This window comes from Pan troglodytes, chromosome 11, assembly GCF_028858775.2.
Source record: "Pan troglodytes isolate AG18354 chromosome 11, NHGRI_mPanTro3-v2.0_pri, whole genome shotgun sequence".
In the NCBI taxonomy this organism is placed as follows: Eukaryota; Metazoa; Chordata; class Mammalia; order Primates; family Hominidae; genus Pan; species Pan troglodytes.
In genome coordinates, this window is record NC_072409.2 from 115,619,772 (window position 1) to 115,640,102 (window position 20,331).

The following is a 20,331-nucleotide window of genomic DNA, read 5'->3' on the forward strand; positions in this document are numbered from 1 at the left end:
TATTTTTAATCACATCGTAAGGAAATCATCAGTGAATTCTGTGAGGGGCTCCAATTAGAGTTAACCCAGGGAAGGGAAGGCTACCCTCCACGGCTCAAGTTAACTTAGATTTGCTTTTTTTCTAACACTCTGCCTTTTATAACAAAGTTTCTCTTCCAACCCCCAACCTCAAAGCCAGCATTTGCAGCAAAACAGTTTCTCCTTTTAGAAACCCAAGCATTCAAGACAAAGAGACTGAAGCAGGAAGGAAGGAAATGTGAACACGGATATGGCTTAGTAACATCCACCAGATGGCATTGCAAAATCTTATACCTATTGTTGATGTTTTTGTGTGTTTTTTGCCCACTCTAATTACACATTTGCAATATTTCTCCTGTCAAGGGCTTTACTAGTAAGTATGTGAGTTTCAGATGTGAAATCTGAGTCAGAATGGTTCACTTAAGGCTGTAAACCATTGATCCTATAATACAGAGTCACTTTCTCAGTTCACTGTTTTCTTAAACAGATGATAGAGACTTGGGGTTGAATTGACAAGTTCTAGACAGGCTTATGCAGTTAGAGCTTCCTAAAGTGCTAGGTATATGAAATTTAGTAATGACAAATTAAGAGCTCTACCTGTTTATTTTACCGCACAGAAACTAAAGACTTAAAGAGAAATATCAAGCCCCTATTGTAACCTTAACATCTGTATCTGAACTATCATTCTATGTTAATTATATTCATGTATGCAAAAATAAGTAGTGCAAATCCTTGAAAACAGTAATTCCCACTCTTGCAGTATGCTTTCCAAACACTGGTGAGTGCTCTGCCGATCGCAAGGGTCCAAAGAACAGGGTCACATCTCACTGTCTTTTCCTGGGAGCTTTCCAGTGAATACCCCACAGCAAGCTTAACATTCTTGCAAATAGCAGTAAAGTCACCTTCTTGGTAAATATGCACCCACTTTGATGGAATGATCAATGTGGTAAGCTCATCATTACTCCAACCTCTCCCTGTGGTCCCCATTCCTTGTGGTTATGGTTGGCCATGTTGCTGGGTGGAACGGCTGAGTTTATTTCAGAGGAGACATTGTTTTGACGCCTACTCGCTCAGGGCAATCTGGACCTTTTAGGATCATTGGAACAGACATATCTAAAGGGAAGATCTCCCTAACTGGAAAACAACCTGAAGGTAGAGACACTCATGGATTTCTGGGACTGCCTTTGGTCTAGATTTTAATTTTTGAAATCCTTTTAAAAAAGATTTTCATTGGGAAAATTTTAAACATACACAACAGTTGAGAGAGCAATGCAATGAAGAACCATTCACCCATCATCTAGCTTCAACAAGTTCAATTCAGGGGCATTCTGGTTTCATCTATTTACCCACTTACCACCTTTCTCGCTCAATCCTGGATTACATAGAAGCAACTTCCCAGAGACCATACACATATATAAATATTTCAGTACATATCTTTAAAAGATAAAGACTTTTAAAAACATATAGCAATACCATTATTATGCCTAAAAATTAATAATTTCTTATTGCCACTAAATAATTTTTGTCAGTTTCAAATTTCCCTGACTGTCTCAATTTGTTTTTACTGTTATTTTGTTAAATCAAGATCCAAACAAGGTCCACATATGACATTTGGGTGATATATTTCCTAAGTCTCTTCTAAGCTATATGAATTTCTTCAGGCTTTATAGCTAACTGAAATGGCAACTAATTCCCAAGCAAACAGAAAGTGGAAATGTGAAACATTAATGGATACCTCTTGTTTTCATCATCCTAAAAATATATATAAATGAACGGAATGAAAGAGATAATGAGAGAGAAAGAGATAGTATGAGAGAGATGATATTCTTTCATTTACTGTCCCAATGGATCCAGAGGTCAACTCCACATTTGCCTACCTGTGATTTTCTTAGGTGAGCCAAGAAGTACTCCCCCAGCCTTTTTTTCTGAATTGGTTTTAGTTGGGTTCTGTCACTTGTAACCAACAGCCTCAGCAAACGTTTCTATAATTTGGAGTATTAGTGGAATCTTTCTTAGGGATTGACATAGAATGCCTTTTGTAGAATAACCACCTTTTGTAGAATCAGAATGAATTAGGGAAAGAACTTGCCTTATAGAAGCTTGGTGGTTAAGTCCAACTTTTGCTTCTCCTGTAGACTCAGCCATAACTTGGATATACTAGTTTACCTCTCTTCTAACTTTCCTTACAGGGAAATCAAGTAATGATAATATTTAAAAATCTGATTGTGTCATCGAAAAAACCAGCATTTGTAATCATGTCAGAGTAGGCAGAAATTTACCTTTCTTCCATAGAACTTTCTTTGGAGAAAGCACAAATTATAAGTACAAATGCAATTTCTGTGACAACAGCTTCAAAATATTAAAGGGCTGGTATAGAGGCCCTCAAGCACTTTAGACACGCCAGTTTACACATAACTGGAACACTAATTACGAAGCACTTCTCTCTACTCAATAAAAGCAGGCCCCATTAGGCCTGCTCCTAGATTATAACATTCAGTCCCAATGGAGTGTCTGCATTGTTTCAAAGATCATAAAACAAAGTTCCTCTAAAACCAGGCTATGTTTCATTATTTTAATCTGTTCAGATGGAACATTCTCCCATCTAATACCACCAGGGAGACACTGACAAGCAAATGTCTCACTGGACATATTCTCTGCATCCTTTAATTGTTCTCTCTCTTCTGGCATCCACTTTGGGTCCCTCTATTACATGTTGGCATCTCCATCACAGAACTGAGAGGAAGAGGAAGGAAAGTAAAGGCCAAATCAGTGTGATTTAATATGTTTTGACAAATCTGGTAAAAAGTCTTAATGTCGTGGATGGAAACTAAAAAGTTACATGATATTTAAAAATATCATATTTGGATTTCAGTTATGTGTCCCAACATGCCAGGTAGTCATATGTATGTAGATACATAAACAAGGGAACACGAACTTTGTAGTTAGCAGGTTAGGGCCCCATTTTATAATTTAATTTATCTGTTGAATCTTGAAAAAGCTCTTTAGCCTAATTGTTGCTTTTTAATCTGAGGAAAGGAGATGATGATATTGCTCACATTATTCATACTTTATTAATTTATTTTTTAATTGACAAGTAGTAATTGTGAACATCTATGGGGTACAGTGTCATGTTTTGATCTATGTATACATCGTATAAAGATTAAATCAAGTAATGTTTTGATCTATGCATACATTGTAGAAAGATTAAATCAAGCTAATTAACATCTCTATCACCTCACCAACTTACCTTTTGTGTGTGTGTGATGAGAACATTAAAAATCCTTTTTTAAAGCAGTTTTGAAATATATAACACATTATTATTAACTCTGGTCACTATGCAGTGCAATAGGTCACTAAAACGTATTCCTCCAGCCTGAGACTTTGTAGCCTTTGATCAACACCTTCTCTCTCTCCCCACAGGCCCTGGGAACCACCTTTCCACTCTGTTTCTATGAGATCCACTTTTTTAGATTCTATATATAAGTGAGATAATTTATTTTTATATTCTGCCTCATTCAGAAGACCATTTGAGACTGCTGACAAAAACTGCAAATAAAATAAAAATAGATGAGGAAACCAAGGTGCTTAGAAAATCAGGATAAGAAAAGAAAAGAAAGCTGGAGTAAATTCAGGACCCCAATCATTAAGTTGCCACATTTGGTGAAGGTGGACAGAAGTTTGCTCTAAGTAAAGAATTTAAGAGAGTTAGTTACAAAATGAGCACAATCTCTAAGTGTTTGTATTATCTCAGCAGAAGCGTGCTTCTTCTTTCTCTGAAGATGTGAAGGCTAATTGCCCTTTAGATCATCAAAGAGGAAGGTGCTAGATGGTGAGTAGGTCAATGTCAACAATAGTATTTCCATGTGGACGTGATATCCTATCTCATGACTGCTGTTTCCTTTATTGTCCTCCTTGCTGACCAGTGGTGAACTCACTGAAGGGCAGGTTAACAAACACAATCCAGAAGGGTGGGGGTATCAGGCTCTCTGATTGTCTCACTTAACCCAAGGATCGAATTTCAAATATTTAGAGGCATGGATGGATAGAATATCTTTTATGCAAAGTTTCCTCAAATCCTGTTTCTTCCAAATGAACTTTCAATACAATTTGGACAGCAGAGATATAGCAGTAATCTGTTCTGGCAAGACCCAGAAGTGTAGATAACCTCACGCAGAGGGGAAAACTGAGAGCCTCCTATACAGTATAAGGAGTTCAAACAGACACAAGGCTTGAATAATCGTCACCTCTCATTTCATCCAAAGTGCCTCAGGCAGTGACCACAGGCAAAGTCTACATTATCCTATTGTTGTCAGTCAGCTCCAGTAAATGAAGAAGTAAACAATCAAGATCCCAAAGTTCTATACATTGGGAGCATGGGCTGTGATTATCCTAGCCTGAAATGTTTTCAAAGCAGGTCTCTCCGGTTGCTCATAGAGACCATTAAAAAGAAAGTAACAAAGCACTAAAGAACATCAAAGTTTAAGTAATGTTTGTCTCAATGGATTAGTGACCACACATCCCCTCAAATAACAGGATGGTTTGACTTGCTGGGTGTGATTACTACATGTAGACCCTTGAAACATTTGGGGATTAAATGAGATGCTCTTAGTGAACCTATTTTGTAAAGTGCTATGAAAATTCCAGTTGTTATTATTATCAGAATCCCATCTGTATGATAATCAACAATGGCTCTGCTATGACACACAGGCTTGCCTGAGTGAAAAACGAGGCCCCAGAAATCATACAAGTGAGCCCTGACATCATGGGCTGCTATACAGTAATAATGAACAACACAATTGTCCACATGACTCTCAGAGTCTTCACTGAGATTCTCCAGTGTGGAAACAGTGGCACCCACCTCGTCCACTGATGGGTAAAGGGCAAAGAGCTCGGCCTGCCTGTTGGTCCTCCGGGCCTCCTCGTTCTGCTTCTCAAAGTCCTCGGCGCTCACTTGCTGCAGGAGGTTTTCTAGCCGCTTGTCAGGCTGCAGGCTGCGGAGGTCAAACTCACAGGCAGTGACGGGGCCTTTCCCAGACACGTCGCACAGCACGTTTAAGTGGCGGGGGCCTGCCTGTGAGAGAAAACAGTGGGTCTTTGTGAGAGAGACAGCAAGTCTAAAATGAGAACTGAAGAATCTTGGATGTCTCAAGACGGCTCCAATTTGGGACTACAGAATCTCAGCCAGGCCTCAAGTCTTCTGAAGAAACTGGGGATTTGACAAGAATGACATCTCAGCTTCCTGGCTGGACAATAGTCTTCTTCTCACCTGGAAGCAGGTAGTTACTCATCTTATGCAGACAAACCAGTCCTGAGGAAAGCACTAAAAACAGTACTACATTCCTATCGGTTGTTGGCTTGTTCTTTCCTGGGGCTGGGTGGGGGCCAAGCCTCTTAATGAACCATGCTCATGTCTCACGCCAGCGCAAAACAGAGCTGGAGGAAGCTGTAACAAAAAGGAGACTGGGCCAGGTGCAGTGGTTTATGCCTTTAATCCCAGTACTTGGGTAGACAAGGTGGGAGGATTGCTTGAGGCCGGGAGTTCAAGACTAGCCTGGGCAACACAATGAGACTCAGTCTCTTAAAAAAAAAAAAAAAAAAAAGCAAAACTTAGCCAGGCATGGTGGCGTGCACCCACAGTCTTAGCTACTTGGCAGGTTTAGGTAGGAAGACGGCTTGAACCCCGCCCAGGAGTTCAAGGCTGCAGTGAGGTATGATTACCTTTGTTTTTTTTTAAAGACCGAGTCTTGCTGCGACACCCAGGCTTGAGTGCAATGGCGCCATCTCAGCTCACTGCAACCTCCGCCTCCAGGTTCAAGCAATTCTCCTGCATCAGCCTCCCTAGCAGATGGGACTACAGGCGTCCGCCACTACATCTGGCTATTTTTGTATTTTTAGTAGAGATAGGGTTTCACCATATTGTCCAGGCTGGTCTGAAACTCCTGACCTTAGGTGATCCGCCCCCATCAACCTCCCAAAGTGCTAGGATTACAGGGGTGAGCCACTGCGCCCGGCCCCATTTAAGTCTTTAATCCATTTTGGCTGCTATGTAACATGATCACAAGTGACATCCTCTCATGCTTTGCCATATTGTTTTGACAGAAGCAAGTCCCAGGTCCCACCCACAGTCGGGGATGAACATCACAAAGGTGTGAACGTCACAGGCCCAGATGATGGGACAACCATAGAATTTGTCTGCCATACTAATTTTCTGATAATAATTTAAAGTGCACATCTAGCTTCTGTAATAATGTACTATTTTTAAAATATTGGGCTCATGCCTGTAATCCCAGCACTTTGGGAGGCCGAGGTGGGCGGATCACCTGAGGTCAGGAGTTCAAGATCAGCCTGGCCAATATGGTGAAACCCCATCGCTACTAAAAATACAAAACAATTAGCCGGGCATGGTGGCGGGTGCCTGTAATCCCAGCTACTTGGGAGGCTGAGGCAGGAGAATCGCTTGAACCCGGGAGGCGGAGGTTGCAATGACCCGAGATTGTGCCACTGTACTCCAGCCTGGGCAACAAGAGCGAGACTCCGTCTCAAAAAATAAGTAAATAAATTATTGTATTAACTTTTTAAAACTGTAAAAATCAACAGAGAAAAAGATTACAAATGACCCTACAAGTTACTAATTTCTTGGTGAAAATTTTTTTTAAAGTTAGGCCAGTTCTAATTATTGTGCTTCTAAGCTTCTAAAGTTAAAGTGTATTTAATAAAGCCAATAGGAAAGATTGGATTTTTTTTTTTTTTTAGACGGAGTTTCACTTTTTTTGGCCAGGCTGGAGTACAATGGTGCAATCTCAGCTCACTGCTGCCTCTGCCTCCCAGGTTCAAGTGATTCTTTTGCCTCAGCCTCCTGAGTAGCTGGGATTACAGGCACGCACCACCATGCCTGGCTAATTTTGTATTTTTAGTAGAGACAGGGTTACACTATGTTGGCCAGGCTGGTCTTGAACTCCTGACCTCAAGTGATCCGCCTGCCTTGGCCTCCCAAAGTGCTGGGATTACAGGCATGAGCCACCACGCTTGGCCACGATGACTTCTTCTGCAATCCAGCCTGGGTGACAAAGTGAAACCCTGGCTCATTAATTAACTAATTCATTCATTCACAAATAAATAGATAGGAGACTGCACTGGGAAATCAAGAGACCCTGTCTTAATCTCCACTCAGAACTTGGTTTTTGAAACTGGAAAATAAGATGATTTGTGAGGACCTTCCAAATTAAATTGTGTATAAACAGCAAAGCTGAATGTTATGCTTCCAAAGGTCGATGTGGGAGTGGGCAACACTTTTCTACGGGAATTTGGTAACACTTATTAGATGAAGCAACAACAACAAAAAGGAAAAAAATTGCTATTCAAGCTGTGTCCACTTTTGGCTGTGGTGTGCTTTAAGAAAACAACCTTAAATCAGTCACAAAGTGGATGTTTTATTCCATTAGGAATGTCTTTGTAATTGGGAACTCCATGCCTTGAACCAAAGACTCAGCAAAAAATGTATAACTGTAATCAACTATATGTTGTAGGACTACACATGGATTAATGGTAAATATCTATAAAATTTATGGCAAAATGTTATTCTCAAAATTCTACTAAATGGACATACTACCGGACAGTTTCTCCATACTACACATTTTTTGTGACATCCACCTCACAAAAGTACTGCTCTCCTAGATCATAAACTTTCCCCAAACTGAATGTGCTAGAAATAATCAATATTAACACTTCGATTATTAATACTTTTGTTTTTCTTAAAATTTATAAGAGTTTAAGGAAAATGACTTTAATTTCCCAAATTTATTTAAAAGGACGTCAAGATGCATACAAGTAAAAAAAAATCTAACATTACTCATCCCTTAATCTAGAAATTTCACTTCTAAGAATTTATCCGTAGGGTATAACTGGCAAGTGTGCAAGAATGTGAGGGCAAGGGCATCTCTGAAACACTGTTCGTGATAGCAAAACAACAGAAGTAAACTAAATGCCCCCAAAAAGGAAGTATTAAGAGATTTTGGAACTTTCATAAAATAGAACGTTACGTAGCCATTAAAAGAAAGAACCTGGCCAGGTGCGGTGGCTCATGCCTGTAATCTCAGCACTTTGGGAGGCCAAGGCCGGGGGATCATGAGGTCAGGAGATCGAGACCATCCTGGCTAACATGGTGAAACCCCGTCTCTACTAAAAATACAAAAAATTAGCCGGGTGTAATGGCACATGCCTGTAGTCCCAGCTACTCGGGAGGCTAAGGGAGGAGAATCACTTGAACCTGGGAGGCAGGGGTTGCAGTGAGCCAAGATCGTGCCACTGCACTCCAGCCTGGGCGACAGAGCAAGACTCTGTCTCTAAAAAAGAAAGAACACGTATTAATTGGAAGAGAAAGATAATCACAGTATATTGCTAATATGAAAAAGGAAGTTTTGCAATATTATGCCTAATATAATCTAATTTTTATAAAATCTACGTGTACCAAGGAATCTTATCATATACTTGTTTAAATTTTATAAATCTAGCTATGTGGCCTCACCATTCTACTCAATAAGAAGGTGCACAAGAATGAGAGTGGAATTGAAAACATTGCTGTCATCTCGCAGTCTGAGATTCTCTCCATGATGAGTATTATTCCAATATTTCAAAACAAACAACTTTTGTATAATTTGGCTCTTTAAAAAAATTTAATAGACACATAATAGTTGTACCTATTTATGGAATACAGTGTAATATCTCAATACCTGTGTACAATGTGTAATGATCAAATCAGGGTAACTATTGTACCCATTGCCTCAATTATCATTTCTTTGTGTTGGGAACATTCAAAATCCTTTCTTCTAGCTATTTGGAAACACAGAATAAATTATTATTAATTCTAGTCACCTTACAGTACTATCAAATACTAGAACTTATTCCTCCTATCTAGCTATAATTTTGTAACCGTTAACCAACCTCTCTATTCCCTTCTCCATCCATCCTTCCCAGCATCTAGTTACCACTTCTACCCTCTACTTCTATGAGATCAACTTATTTATCTTCCACATATAAGTGAGATCATGCAGTATTAGTCTTACTGTGCTTGGCTTATTTCACTTATCCTCTAGACTCATCCATGTTGACGCAAATGACAGGATTTCATTTTTTTATGGCTGAATAGTATTCTATCGTGTATACATGCCACATTTTCTTTATCCATTCTTCTGTTGATGGATACTTAGGTTGAGTCCACGTCTTGGTTACTGTGAATAGTGCTGCAATAAACATGGGAGTGCAGATGTCTCTTTGAATATACTGATATCCTTTCCTCTGGACATATATCTAGTAGTGAGACTGCTGGATCATATGATCAAGTTGGCTCTTAAACACAGACAGTGGGCCGGGTGCGGTGGCTCACACCTGTAATCCCAGCACTTTGGGAGGCCAAGGTGGGTGGATCACCTGAGGTCAGGAGTTCGAGATCAGCCTGACCAACATGGAGAAACCCTGTCTCTACTAAAAATACAAAATCGGCCAGGCGTGGTGGCGCATGTCTGTAATCCCAGCTACTCGGGAGGCTGAGGCAGAAGAATGCTTGAACTTGGGAGGCGGAGGTTGTAGTGAGCCGAGATCATGCCATTGCACTCCAGCCTGGCAATAAGAGCAAAACTCCATCTCAAAAAAAAACAAAAAAAACAACACAACACAGTGACTTGAGTTCTCTGCTAGTATGCTGCCGGAAAGCGTGTGCTTTGTGTGTATGCTGGTCTTCACCTATTGTTTCTGGGCTCCAAATTCACCCTTTTATGCCTTGTTCTTTGATGCTGGGTCAGCAAATCATATTTCCGCTGTGTCTGCTGCTCCCTTTAGGTTCTGTCAATAGGGAGCGCTACAGGGTTACCGGATGGTTCAAGGAGGTCAAAGGGCCTGGCTCCTTCCTCTTGCTATTCCTCTCACCTTCGTAGTGACAGCTGGTTCTAGCCTTCAGGTTCTTTTGGTACTTCCAGAATCACCCTTATCTTACCTCCTTGAAGGTATCAGCACCAGCCGGGCAATTTCTCCTCCTGTGAGGTGTGAGTCCAGGCTCCATGAGGTTTTTCCCTCTGAGATCTTGAGATAACACCACCAGCTGGGCAGTGCCTTCTCAGGGATTTCAGTCCTTGCTCTCAGGCTCCTCTTCTGAGCTTCTACGTTCTGACAACTCCAAGATCTTCCCCTAGACCTGCAGTCCTCAAATTGTGGTCCTGGGACCAGCAGCATCAGCATCACTTAGGAAATGCTAATTAAAAAGTATGAGGTTCACCCTCCAGACCTACTGAATCAGAAATTCCAGCAGACAGGGCCCAGCAACCTATATGTGAACAAACCCTCTGGGAGATTCTGATGAAGCTAAAGTGGAGAACCACTGCCGTATACCCCAGCCCCAGGGTGGTGTGCTGTTTTCCATAATGACGACTTTACGATAGCCTCCATTTTTCCCTTTTGGTTCTCTCAGACCTCCAAAACCGGTTTAATCAATTCCCTGTGTTAAATTTCTTCTGTTGAAATACCTACCGTGGCTTCTGTCTGACTAACATTAAGAGGAACAATTTAATTGGTCAGCATGTAGGGTGAAAATGGAATTTAGTCAAAATTACTGATGAAAAATTCCTCAAATCTCGCATAGAGCAGAGCATCCAGGTATTCTATCCCTCAGTAAGCCTGTCATATTTAGCGCTGGAAATGATGGCTGATTCTACTGTGAAGCTCCAAGTAAGTAGTGGGCTTTGCTTTAGGGGGACCACCTTGTCTGAAAAATTAGTATTATTTAAAAACCTCGAATCATTTCCAGCATGGTGAGATTCCTGTATTATGAAGACACATGGAAGCTGAAAACTATATTAGTTTACAAGAAGTTCTGTGCAAACTTGAACCAATTTTTTCTTCTCAATTTTATTTTTCTCATCTATAAAATGGGCAGGTTGGACAGCTCAGTAGTGTTAAACACATTCACACTGCAGCATAACCATCACCAGCATCCATCTCCATAATGCTGTTCATCTTGGAATGCCGAAACTCTACCCATTAAACAATAACTTCCTACTCCTCCCTCCCCCAGCCCCTGGCGACCACATTTTGTTTATCCATTCATTATGGATGGATACTTGGGCTGCTTCTACTTTTTGGCTGCTGTGAATAATGCTGCTGTGAACATAGGTGTATAGAGCTTAACTTTTGGAAACATGGAATTTATTTGGCTATTATTCTTTGGCCGTTTTATGCAAATGAAGGCTTGCTTTCTTTCTGTCTTCTATTTGTTAGAGTGTTTGCTGGAGTTCTTCAAATGACCCCAGGCATTTAAAAAATTAGTTACAGAATAGTGTTAAAAGTTCATTTCACAATATGTACACTTTAACTTGAATTTTAAACTGTAATTACTTTATAAGAATAATGACAACTGGCCAGGCGTGGTGGCTCACGCCTGTAATCCCAGCACTTTGGGAGGCCAAGGCGGGTGGATCACAAGGTCAGGAGATCAAGACCATCCTGACTAACACAGTGAAACCCCGTCTCTACTAAAAATACAAAAAGAAATTAGCTGGGCGCGGTGGTGGGCGCCTGTAGTCCCAGCTACTTGGGAGGCTGAGGCAGGAGAATGGCGTGAACCCGGGAGGCGGAGCTTGCAGTGAGCCAAGATCGTGCCACCGCACTCCAGCCTGGGCGACAGAGCAAGACTCTGTCTCAACAAAAAAAAAAAAAAAAAAAAAAAAATAATGACAATAACAATAACAGTGACCAGCATTTACTAGGCACTAAGTGTACTTGGCATTATTCTAATTCTTTATGGATATTAACTCATTTAATACTCAAATAACCTCATGAGTTAGTATTACCATCCTTGTTTCCCAGGGGAGGAAACTGAAGCCCAATAAGTTTAATTATCCTGCTTGAAGTTAGAGAGTTAGTACATGGTAGAATCACTAGGAGAATGCAGGTATTCTGGCCTCAGCATAGAGCTTTTCATTACTCTGTAGTTTGCCTTAGGGGCACCAAGAGTCTCTGCAGGAACTGTCGTAGGGATGTGCCCAAGGTGTCTCTGTCCCCCAGTTAGAGCTTTTCCACTTTTTTCTATTTTAATCATTGGGTTTCTGGGTTTTCATTTGAACACCAATTTCTATAGCTACAAATAAGTTTGAAAAAAAAAATCACTGACTCAGATGGTAAAGTTCCTCCTACTCAAACTTTCTATGAGTCTATCGTTTATTCTAGTTGGTAAAATTGACAGCATGCACTGGGCAGAAGAGCCCAGTAACCTGGTAACCATGTTTGTTGACAGGAAATACCTGAGCAGCGGGTTCACTGCACTCCAAGGTTTCCGACTCAAACGTCTGTTTCGGAAGCGTCTTGTGAAAATCTTTTCGAGATCCAGTCTTTTTAAAGCCACAGATTTCTGGACTTCCTTGGTTTCTTTTATGGTTGATATTTAATTTGGAGAGAGAAAGAGGGAGAGAGAGCGGCAAACCATTAGATTAAAAATAAAAGTAATGGCTTCAGTGTAGACATGGTGCTGAGAGAGCTTTCAAAGAGGGAAGCAATTATAATTCCTCACATTTAATTATACTCCAGGCCTAATACAAGGCTCTGTTGTAACGAGATACAAATTTACCCCCTGGCTGGCTCATTATTAAAGGGAGGCATGGCCTGGGAAAATGCCACTTCAGAGGTGCGGTCATTTCAGCTGCGGGGCATTTGGCTCCGAGCTGAAGCTAAACTATGACCCTAGTGTATAAGTGGCTGGAATAAATCTAGCAATGTGCAGAAGCCACAGATAGAGATCGTTTGAAGATAAAAATAGAGAAAACCATTTAGTCTTCACATCAATGTTCTTAATAATGAATAAAGCAGGCGGGACATGGTTAAGAAAAAATAAAAATAAATGATTTATCTTTGCAACCATCCTAAATCTCCACTCTATGAACTCTGTTAAAGTTGTGTTGAATAATATACAGCTATGGAAAGAGTTTAAAACAGAATGTCTAGCCCTGTCACTGAAGAAATGAGACAGACCATCATAAGAAAGGTAAAACATATAAGTTGTCAAGTGATGACTAGAGAAACCAACATGTGTATTTCCCATTTTTATGACTCAAAGACATCTTTGGAAAACTTGCTGCAAAGTCAAGTGCACAAACACGCCATTTTTATTTTTATTGAGGATACAGGATATCTTATCTTTTATTTTTTTCCAACTTTTACTTTAGGTTCAAGGGATACATGTGCAAATTCATTACATGGGTAAACTGCATGTCACTTAGGTTTGATGTATGAATGATCCTGACGTCACCCACACAGTGACCACAGTACTCAACAGGCAGTTTTTCAACCCGCACCTGCTTCCATCCTCCCTTCTCTAGTAATCCCTGGTGTCTACCGTGTTATCTTTATGCCCACGTTTACCCGATGTTTAGCTCCTGCTTATAAATAAGAACATGTGGTATTTGGTTTTCCGTTCCTGTGTTAATTCGTTTAGGATAATGGCCTCCAGCTGCATCCGTGTTGCTGCAAAAAAACCCCCATGATTTTGTTCTTTGTTATGGCTGTGTAGTATTTCATGGTGTATATGTACCAAATTTTCTTTATCTAGTCCACTGTTGATGGGCATCTAGGTTGATTCCACGTCTTTGCTATTGTGAATTGTGCTGTGAGGAACATACGAGTGCATGTGTCGTTTTTGTAGAACAAGTTATTTTCCTTTGGGTACAGACCCAGTAGTGGGATTGCTGGGTTGAATGGTAGTTCTGTTTTAAGTTCTTTCAGAAATCTTCACACTGCATTCCATAGTGACTGAACTAATTTCCAACATGTTAATTTTTGCCTTTTTTTTTTTCTTGAGACAGGGTCTCGTTCTGCTACCCAGGATGGAGTGCAGTGGTGTGATTATAGCTCACTGCAGCCTTGAATTCCTAGGCTCAAGCAATCTTCCCACCTCAGCCTCCCAGTAGGTGAGAGTATAGGTACACGCCACCATACCCAGTTAATTTTCTTTTTCTTTTTCTTTTCCATTTATTTTGATGTTTTGTAGAGACACAGTCTTGCTACATTGCACAGGCTGGTCTCAACCTCCTGGCTTCAAATAATCCTCCTGCCTCAGCCTCCCAAAATGCTGGGATTACAAGCATAAGCCACACGCCCAGTCTATTTTTTGACTTTTCAATAACAGGCATTCTGACTGTTGTGAGTTGGTATCACATTGTGGTTTTGATTTGTATTTATCTAATGATTAGTGATGTTGAGCATTTTTTCATATATTTTTTGGCCACATGTATGTCTTCTTTTGAGAAGTATCTGTTCATGTCCTTTGCCCATTTTTAAATGTGGTTGTTTTTTGCATGTTGAATTATCTAAGTTCCTTATAGATTCTGGATATCAGACATTCTTCAGATTTACGGTTTGCAAATATTTTCTCCTATTCAGTTGGTTATCAGTTTACTCTGTTGACAGTTTCTTCTGTTGTGCAGAAGCTCTTTAGTTTAATTAAGTCCCATTTGTCAATTTTTGTTTTTGTTACAATTGCTTTTGGGGACTTATTCATAAATTCTTTACCAAGCCCAATGGCCAGAATAGTATTTCCCAGTTTTTTTCTCTAGGGTTTTTGTAATTTTAGGTCTTACATTTAAGTCCTTAATCCATCTTGAGTTAATGTTTGTATATGATTAAAGGGAGGGGTTCAGTTTCAGTCTTCTGTATATGACTAGCCAGTTGCTCCAGCACCATTTATTGAATAGGGAGACCTTTCCTCATGGCTTGTTATTGTCAACTTCGTCAAAGATCAGATGGCTGTAGGCGTGCAGCTTTATTTCTGGTTCTTTATCTTGTTCTATTGGTCTACGTGTCTGTTTTTGTACCTGGACTATGCTGTATCGGTCACTGTAGCCTTGTAGTGTAGTATTGAAGTCACACAGTGTGATGCCACCGGCTTTGTTCTTTTTGCTTAAGATTGCTTTGGCTATTCAGGTTTTTTGGTTCCACATGAATTTTGGAATTGGTTTTTTTTTTAATTCTGTGAAAAAATGATGTTGCTAATTAAGATAGGAATAGCAGTGAATCTAAAAATCTCTTTGGGCACTATGGCTGTTTTAATAATATTGATTCTTCCTATCCACGAGCATGGAATATTTGTCCATTTGTTTGTGTCACCTCTGATCTCTTTCAGTGTGTTTCATAATTCTCATTGTAGAGATCTTTCACCTCCTTGATTAGCTGTATTCCTAGGTATTTTATTCAAAAGAATAAAATAAATGGAACTGCATTCTTGATTTGGCCCTCAACTTAGACATTATTGGTGTGTGGAAATGTTATTGACTTTTTGTACATTGATTTTGTATCCTGAAACTTTACTGAAGTTGTTTATCAGTTCTAGGAGCCTTTTAGCAGGGTCTGCAGTGTTTTCTGGGTACAGAATTATATTGCCTGCACTGTGACAGAGCTAGTTTGACTTCCTCTCTTCCTGTTGGGATGTCTTTTATTTCTTTTTCTTGCCTGATTTCTCTGGCTAGCACTTCCAGTACCATGTTGATATAAGTGGTGAGAGTAGGCATCCTTGTTTTGTTCCACTTCTCAAGAGGAATGCTTCCAGCTTTTGCCCACTCAGTATGATGTTGGCTGTGGATAGTTGAATAATAGATGGCTCTTATTATTTTGAGGTATGTTCTTTCAATGCCTAATTTGTTGAGGGTTTTTAACATGAAGGGATGTTGAATTTTGTTAAAAGCCTTTTCTGTGTCTATTGAGATTATCCTGTCGTTTTTGTTTTTAATTCTGTTTATGTGATGAGTCTCATTTATTGATTTGTGTATGGTGATCCAACCTCGCATCCCGGGAATAAAGCCTACTTGATTGTGATGAATTAACTTTTCAATGTGCTGCTGGATTTGGTTTGTAGTATTTTGTTGAGGATTTTTGTGTCGATGTTCATCAGGGATATTGGCCTGAAGTTTTCTTTTCTGCTGTGTCTCTCCCAGGTTCTGGTATCAGAATGATGCCGGCTTTGCAGAATGAGAGAGAGGAGTCTTTCCTCCTTGAATTTTTGAAATAATTTCAGTAGGATTGGTACTAGCTCTTCTTTGTATGTCTGGTATAATTTGGCTGTGAATCCATCTGATTAAGGGCTTTTTGGGGTGGGTTTTGTATTACTGATTCAATTTCAGAACTCATTATTGGTCTGTTCAAGATTTCAATTTCTTCTTGCTTCAATTTTAGGGGGCTTGTGTGTTTCCAGGAATCTATCCATTTCTTCTACGTTTTCTAGTTTGTGTGCATAGGGGTATTTATAACAGTCTCTGAGGATTTTTTATATTTCTGAGGCATCAGTTGTAGTGTCATTTTTGTCATTTCTGATTGTGCTTATTTGGATCGATCTTCTCTCTTGTTTTCTATATTAATCTAGTTAGTGGTCTATCAACCTTGTTTTTTTTTTTTGAATAACAAACTTTTGGTTTCATTGATCTTTTGTATGGATTTTCACGTTTTAATTTTTTTCAGATCTGATTTTGGTTATTTCTTTTCTTCTGCTGGCTTTGGAGTTGGTTTGCTATTGTTTTTCTAGTACCTCCAGGTCACACACCATTTTGTTTGATTTCCTGAACTATAGAAAAACCACCAAGCTGGTAAAGGGACATGAGGTGATATTGGAAGGTATTAGGTAGATCAAATGCCAGATACATAAAGTAAGAAATGTAAGAGAGCTACTAGCAATTATACAAATACAAAGTTTATAACTCTGGCACAGAAAGCAGGTACTTGACCAATTTTAGTTGACTGAATTAATTAAAGAATAAGATGTCCCAGTGACGTCTGTAGGAAGAACAGGACACTCTCCCTGGATTTTATTGTGTTCTGAAGACAAACAATTTGTTTTGAGCCAAAAAAAAACAAGAATTAGCCTAGAAAAGAGATAAGACTAGCTTGGTGACTAATTCAAGTCAAGGCTTACCACAATGGGCCATCTTTTTTTTTTTTTTTTTTTGAGACGGAGTCTCACTGTCGCCCAGGCTGGAGTGCAGTGGCACGATCTCTGCTCACTGCAAGCTCTGCCTCCCGGGTTCACACCATTCTCCTGCCTCAGTCTCCTGAGTAGCTGGGACTACAGGTGCCCACCACCACACCCAGCTAATTTTTTTGTATTTTTAGTAGAGACGGGGTTTCACTGTGTTAGCCAGGATGGTCTTGATCTCCTGACCTTGTGATCTGCCTGCCTCGGCCTCCCAAAGTGCTGGGATTACAGATGTGAGCCACCGTGCCCGGCCATAATGGGTTATCTTTAGCGTCCCCTGGCCACTTGAATTTCTCTGACCCAAACCTATATTGCTAGGGCTGGGTGAAAAGCAGGCTAAATTGGGGAAATAAAAAAAAAAATAAACAAGGTGAACTCTGAATAAGGAAATAAGACTAAACATCCAAAAACGATTTCAAGGAAAATGTACAGGCTGGGTGCAGTGGCTCACACCTGTAATCCCAGCACTCTGGGAGGCCAAGGCAGGAGGACCACTTGAGCCCAGGAGTTTGAGACCAGCCTCGGTGACATGGTGAAACCGCATCTCTACAAAAAAACACAAAAAATTAGCCAAGTATGGTGCCACCTGCCTGTAGTCTCAGCTACTTGGGAGGCTGAGATGGGAGGATTGCTGGATTGTCCATTAACAGTTATTTGAGAGAAATTCTCACACGGATTTCATAAACCTGCTAGTTTCTTAACAGTCACTCTCACAAATATAAATGTAGGCAACAACATATCTGTGTGTGCTGAGTGGGTAAACTTTCCTAGTACATAAAGTGACTGTTTTGGACTCTCCCTAAGGGCTCAAAGAAAAAAAAAATCTGTGTGATCTAACATCCTGGCTGGGGGTCAGGGGTCAAAAACCAACTCAAAGTAGTGACAAATATATGCAAATATTAAGTTATCCCCTAAAATTATGCTACCCCAAATAACAATATACTGAACCAGTGATGTTTCTTGAAAAATCCAATTTTAGGGGGAAAAATTACCAAAGAATTTATCTAACATTAATTTATCCTAACATTGAAACAGTTAATTAAAATTCAAATTTCCCACATTAGTATTTGCCCTTTGCCCTTTTTTTTTTTAAGGACCTGTACATTTTAAAGGGTATTGATGTCAAAGGTTTAGTATGACATGACACGAAGGTTTACAAGGAGACTTTTTTGGGCCACAGAAATAAAAATTAGGAAGCAGCTTCCTAAAGACCTTTTGTGTGTGAAGCTTAGCAACCAGAACTATATCAGCTTTAGCATTACTTTTTGTATTATAATAAAATGCAGCTATTTCCAAGAGTGTTTACTTACAAGGGAACATCTCTCTCTCTCTCTCTGACACACACACACACACACACACACACACACACACTTACAGATGTGTGCTTGTTTCCATTATCCTCAAGTTATTTCTCTCTGTGCCTCTGTTTCTTCATAGGGTAAAGCATGAACATGAGGTGAATTCTAAGATATTTTCCCCAGCTTTAACATCTTATGATAAAAAGTTCATGCACTGTGTCCGAAAAAATCAAAATCAATTCTTTTTTCTGTTTTTGTTTTTGGAGACAGAGTCTGGCTCCTTCACCCAGGCTGGAGTGCAGCAGCATGATCTTGGCTCACTGCAACCTCCGCCTCCCGAGTTCAAGCAATTCTCCTGTCTCAGCCTCTTAAGTAGCTGGGATCACAGGCATGCGCCACCGTACCCAGCTAATTTTTGTATTTCTAGTAGAGACGGGGTTTTGCTGTGTTGGCCAGGCTGGTCTCGAACTCCTGACCTCAGGTGATCCACCCGCCTCTGCCTCCCAAAGTGCTGCGATTACAGGCATGAGCTACCCCACCCGGCCCTAAAATCAAATTTTCTCTTCAAAAGATGCTTAACTTTTGAGACCATCAAATTTATTTGGCTATTGTTCTTTGGCTATTGTACACAAATGATGCTTGCTTTCTTTTCTGTTTTCCATTTTGTTAGAGTGTTTGTGGGAGTTTTTCACATGGACCCCACAGTCAATGACAAATAGGCATTAACAAATGAGTTACACAATAATGTTAAAAGTTCAGTTCACAATGTGTACACTCTAAGCCTTCAGGGTTTTTGCTATGGAAAGCATTAAGACTAGCATCTTCTATGACTGTGTGTTTGAAACCAGAGCAAACTTTCCCTCTCTTCCTCATACTAGGTTTAACATCTACTTCCCCATTTAAAAATCTCAGAAAGTCTCAAAGCTCCCTGACAGCAGCAAGGGTGAACCTGGCTGGGGAGGAGAGGACAAGGGTTGGCAAACATGTAAAGATGACTCATTCCAGAAGTGCTGGCCATGGAAGGAACCATCACTGGGTAGGGAGACTGCTGGCTCACTGCCACTGGCTACAAGAGAGTCCCAGCCTCATTACCCCACCCTGGCAATGGAGTCAAATAAAGCCAAGTTCCTGTTGCACCTAGATGCAGACAGGAGAAAAATGGGGAAGTAGGCCAATGGCTAGAAAAATGATTCTCATGAAATGAACTCGACCTATTGCTTCCCAGGAGATCTGCATTCCTTTTCTTAAAACACTATTCTAATACATTTGAGACAATCCAAAGACCAAGCACGTTTTGAGAGCGTTCTCTTTAAAGACAGTGTGGTGCAGCAGGCAGAATCCAGGCTCTAGAGTCAGAAGGAACTGGGTGCAGATGCTGGCTCCTTAATGTACTAAGAGACCTTGGGCAAGTGCCTTAGTCTCTCTGAGTCACAGTTTCCTCAAGTGTGAAATAGGGGGAAATGTTGCTCATTTTGAGGACCTATTGTGAGGATTAGAAAATAATATGTGTTCCTCATCTTCTTTTTCCTCTTCCCTACCCTCTCTTCCCTTTCACATCTTCTTTCTCCTTTCCCTTCTCTCCCTTCCTGTACAATTTGGTGCTAAAATCATAAGGTGCATCAGAACAAGGCAGCCCTCCATGCCTTGGGGTAGGGAGTAGCCGAGGAGGTCCAGAATAGGAAGTTGAAGCCCAAACATGGTGAGGATGCATCCATTTAAGATGGACTGCCTGGCATGGAAAATCAGAACCCACATGGTGTGAGGAGGGCATCCAAGCTGAACCGGGCTGGTGTGTGTTAACAGAGCCTGGAGAGTCTTAGTGGGTTTGGATTTGTGGGGAAGGAGTCTACGCATAACAGGTCAAGAGTGGCTCTGTGACATCCACAGCTGGATTGCTCTTTGTTACCACATAGGCTGATGAGCCGGGCGTGCTTTTCATACTTTTAGAAAGCAAATAGCTAAGCACCTTGACAGCTAGCACAACAAATGCATGTCATAATAAGCAATTATTGATCAGGG

The 20,331-nt window shown here is 40.4% G+C and overlaps 1 protein-coding gene across 24 annotated transcripts in view; it reads right to left on the reverse strand.

The window, feature by feature from the left end:
- Window positions 1-20,331, reverse strand: part of DOCK8 (dedicator of cytokinesis 8) — a 252,223-nt gene that overhangs the window by 150,933 nt on the left and 80,959 nt on the right. For 22 of the 24 annotated variants that reach the window (XR_008536987.2, XR_001720634.4, XR_010148794.1 and 19 more), the window contains 2 exons: window positions 12,306-12,429; window positions 4,877-5,089 (listed from right to left, as the gene is read on the reverse strand). Coding sequence is in view for 12 of the 24 variants with exons in the window: in XM_016960514.4 (XP_016816003.3) it covers window positions 4,877-5,089; window positions 12,306-12,429 (337 nt within the window). In the remaining 12 variants the exon portion in view is untranslated. The remainder of the gene's footprint in view (window positions 1-4,876; window positions 5,090-12,305; window positions 12,430-20,331) is intronic. The other 2 variants (XM_063788020.1, XM_063788023.1) reach the window with 1 other exon arrangement.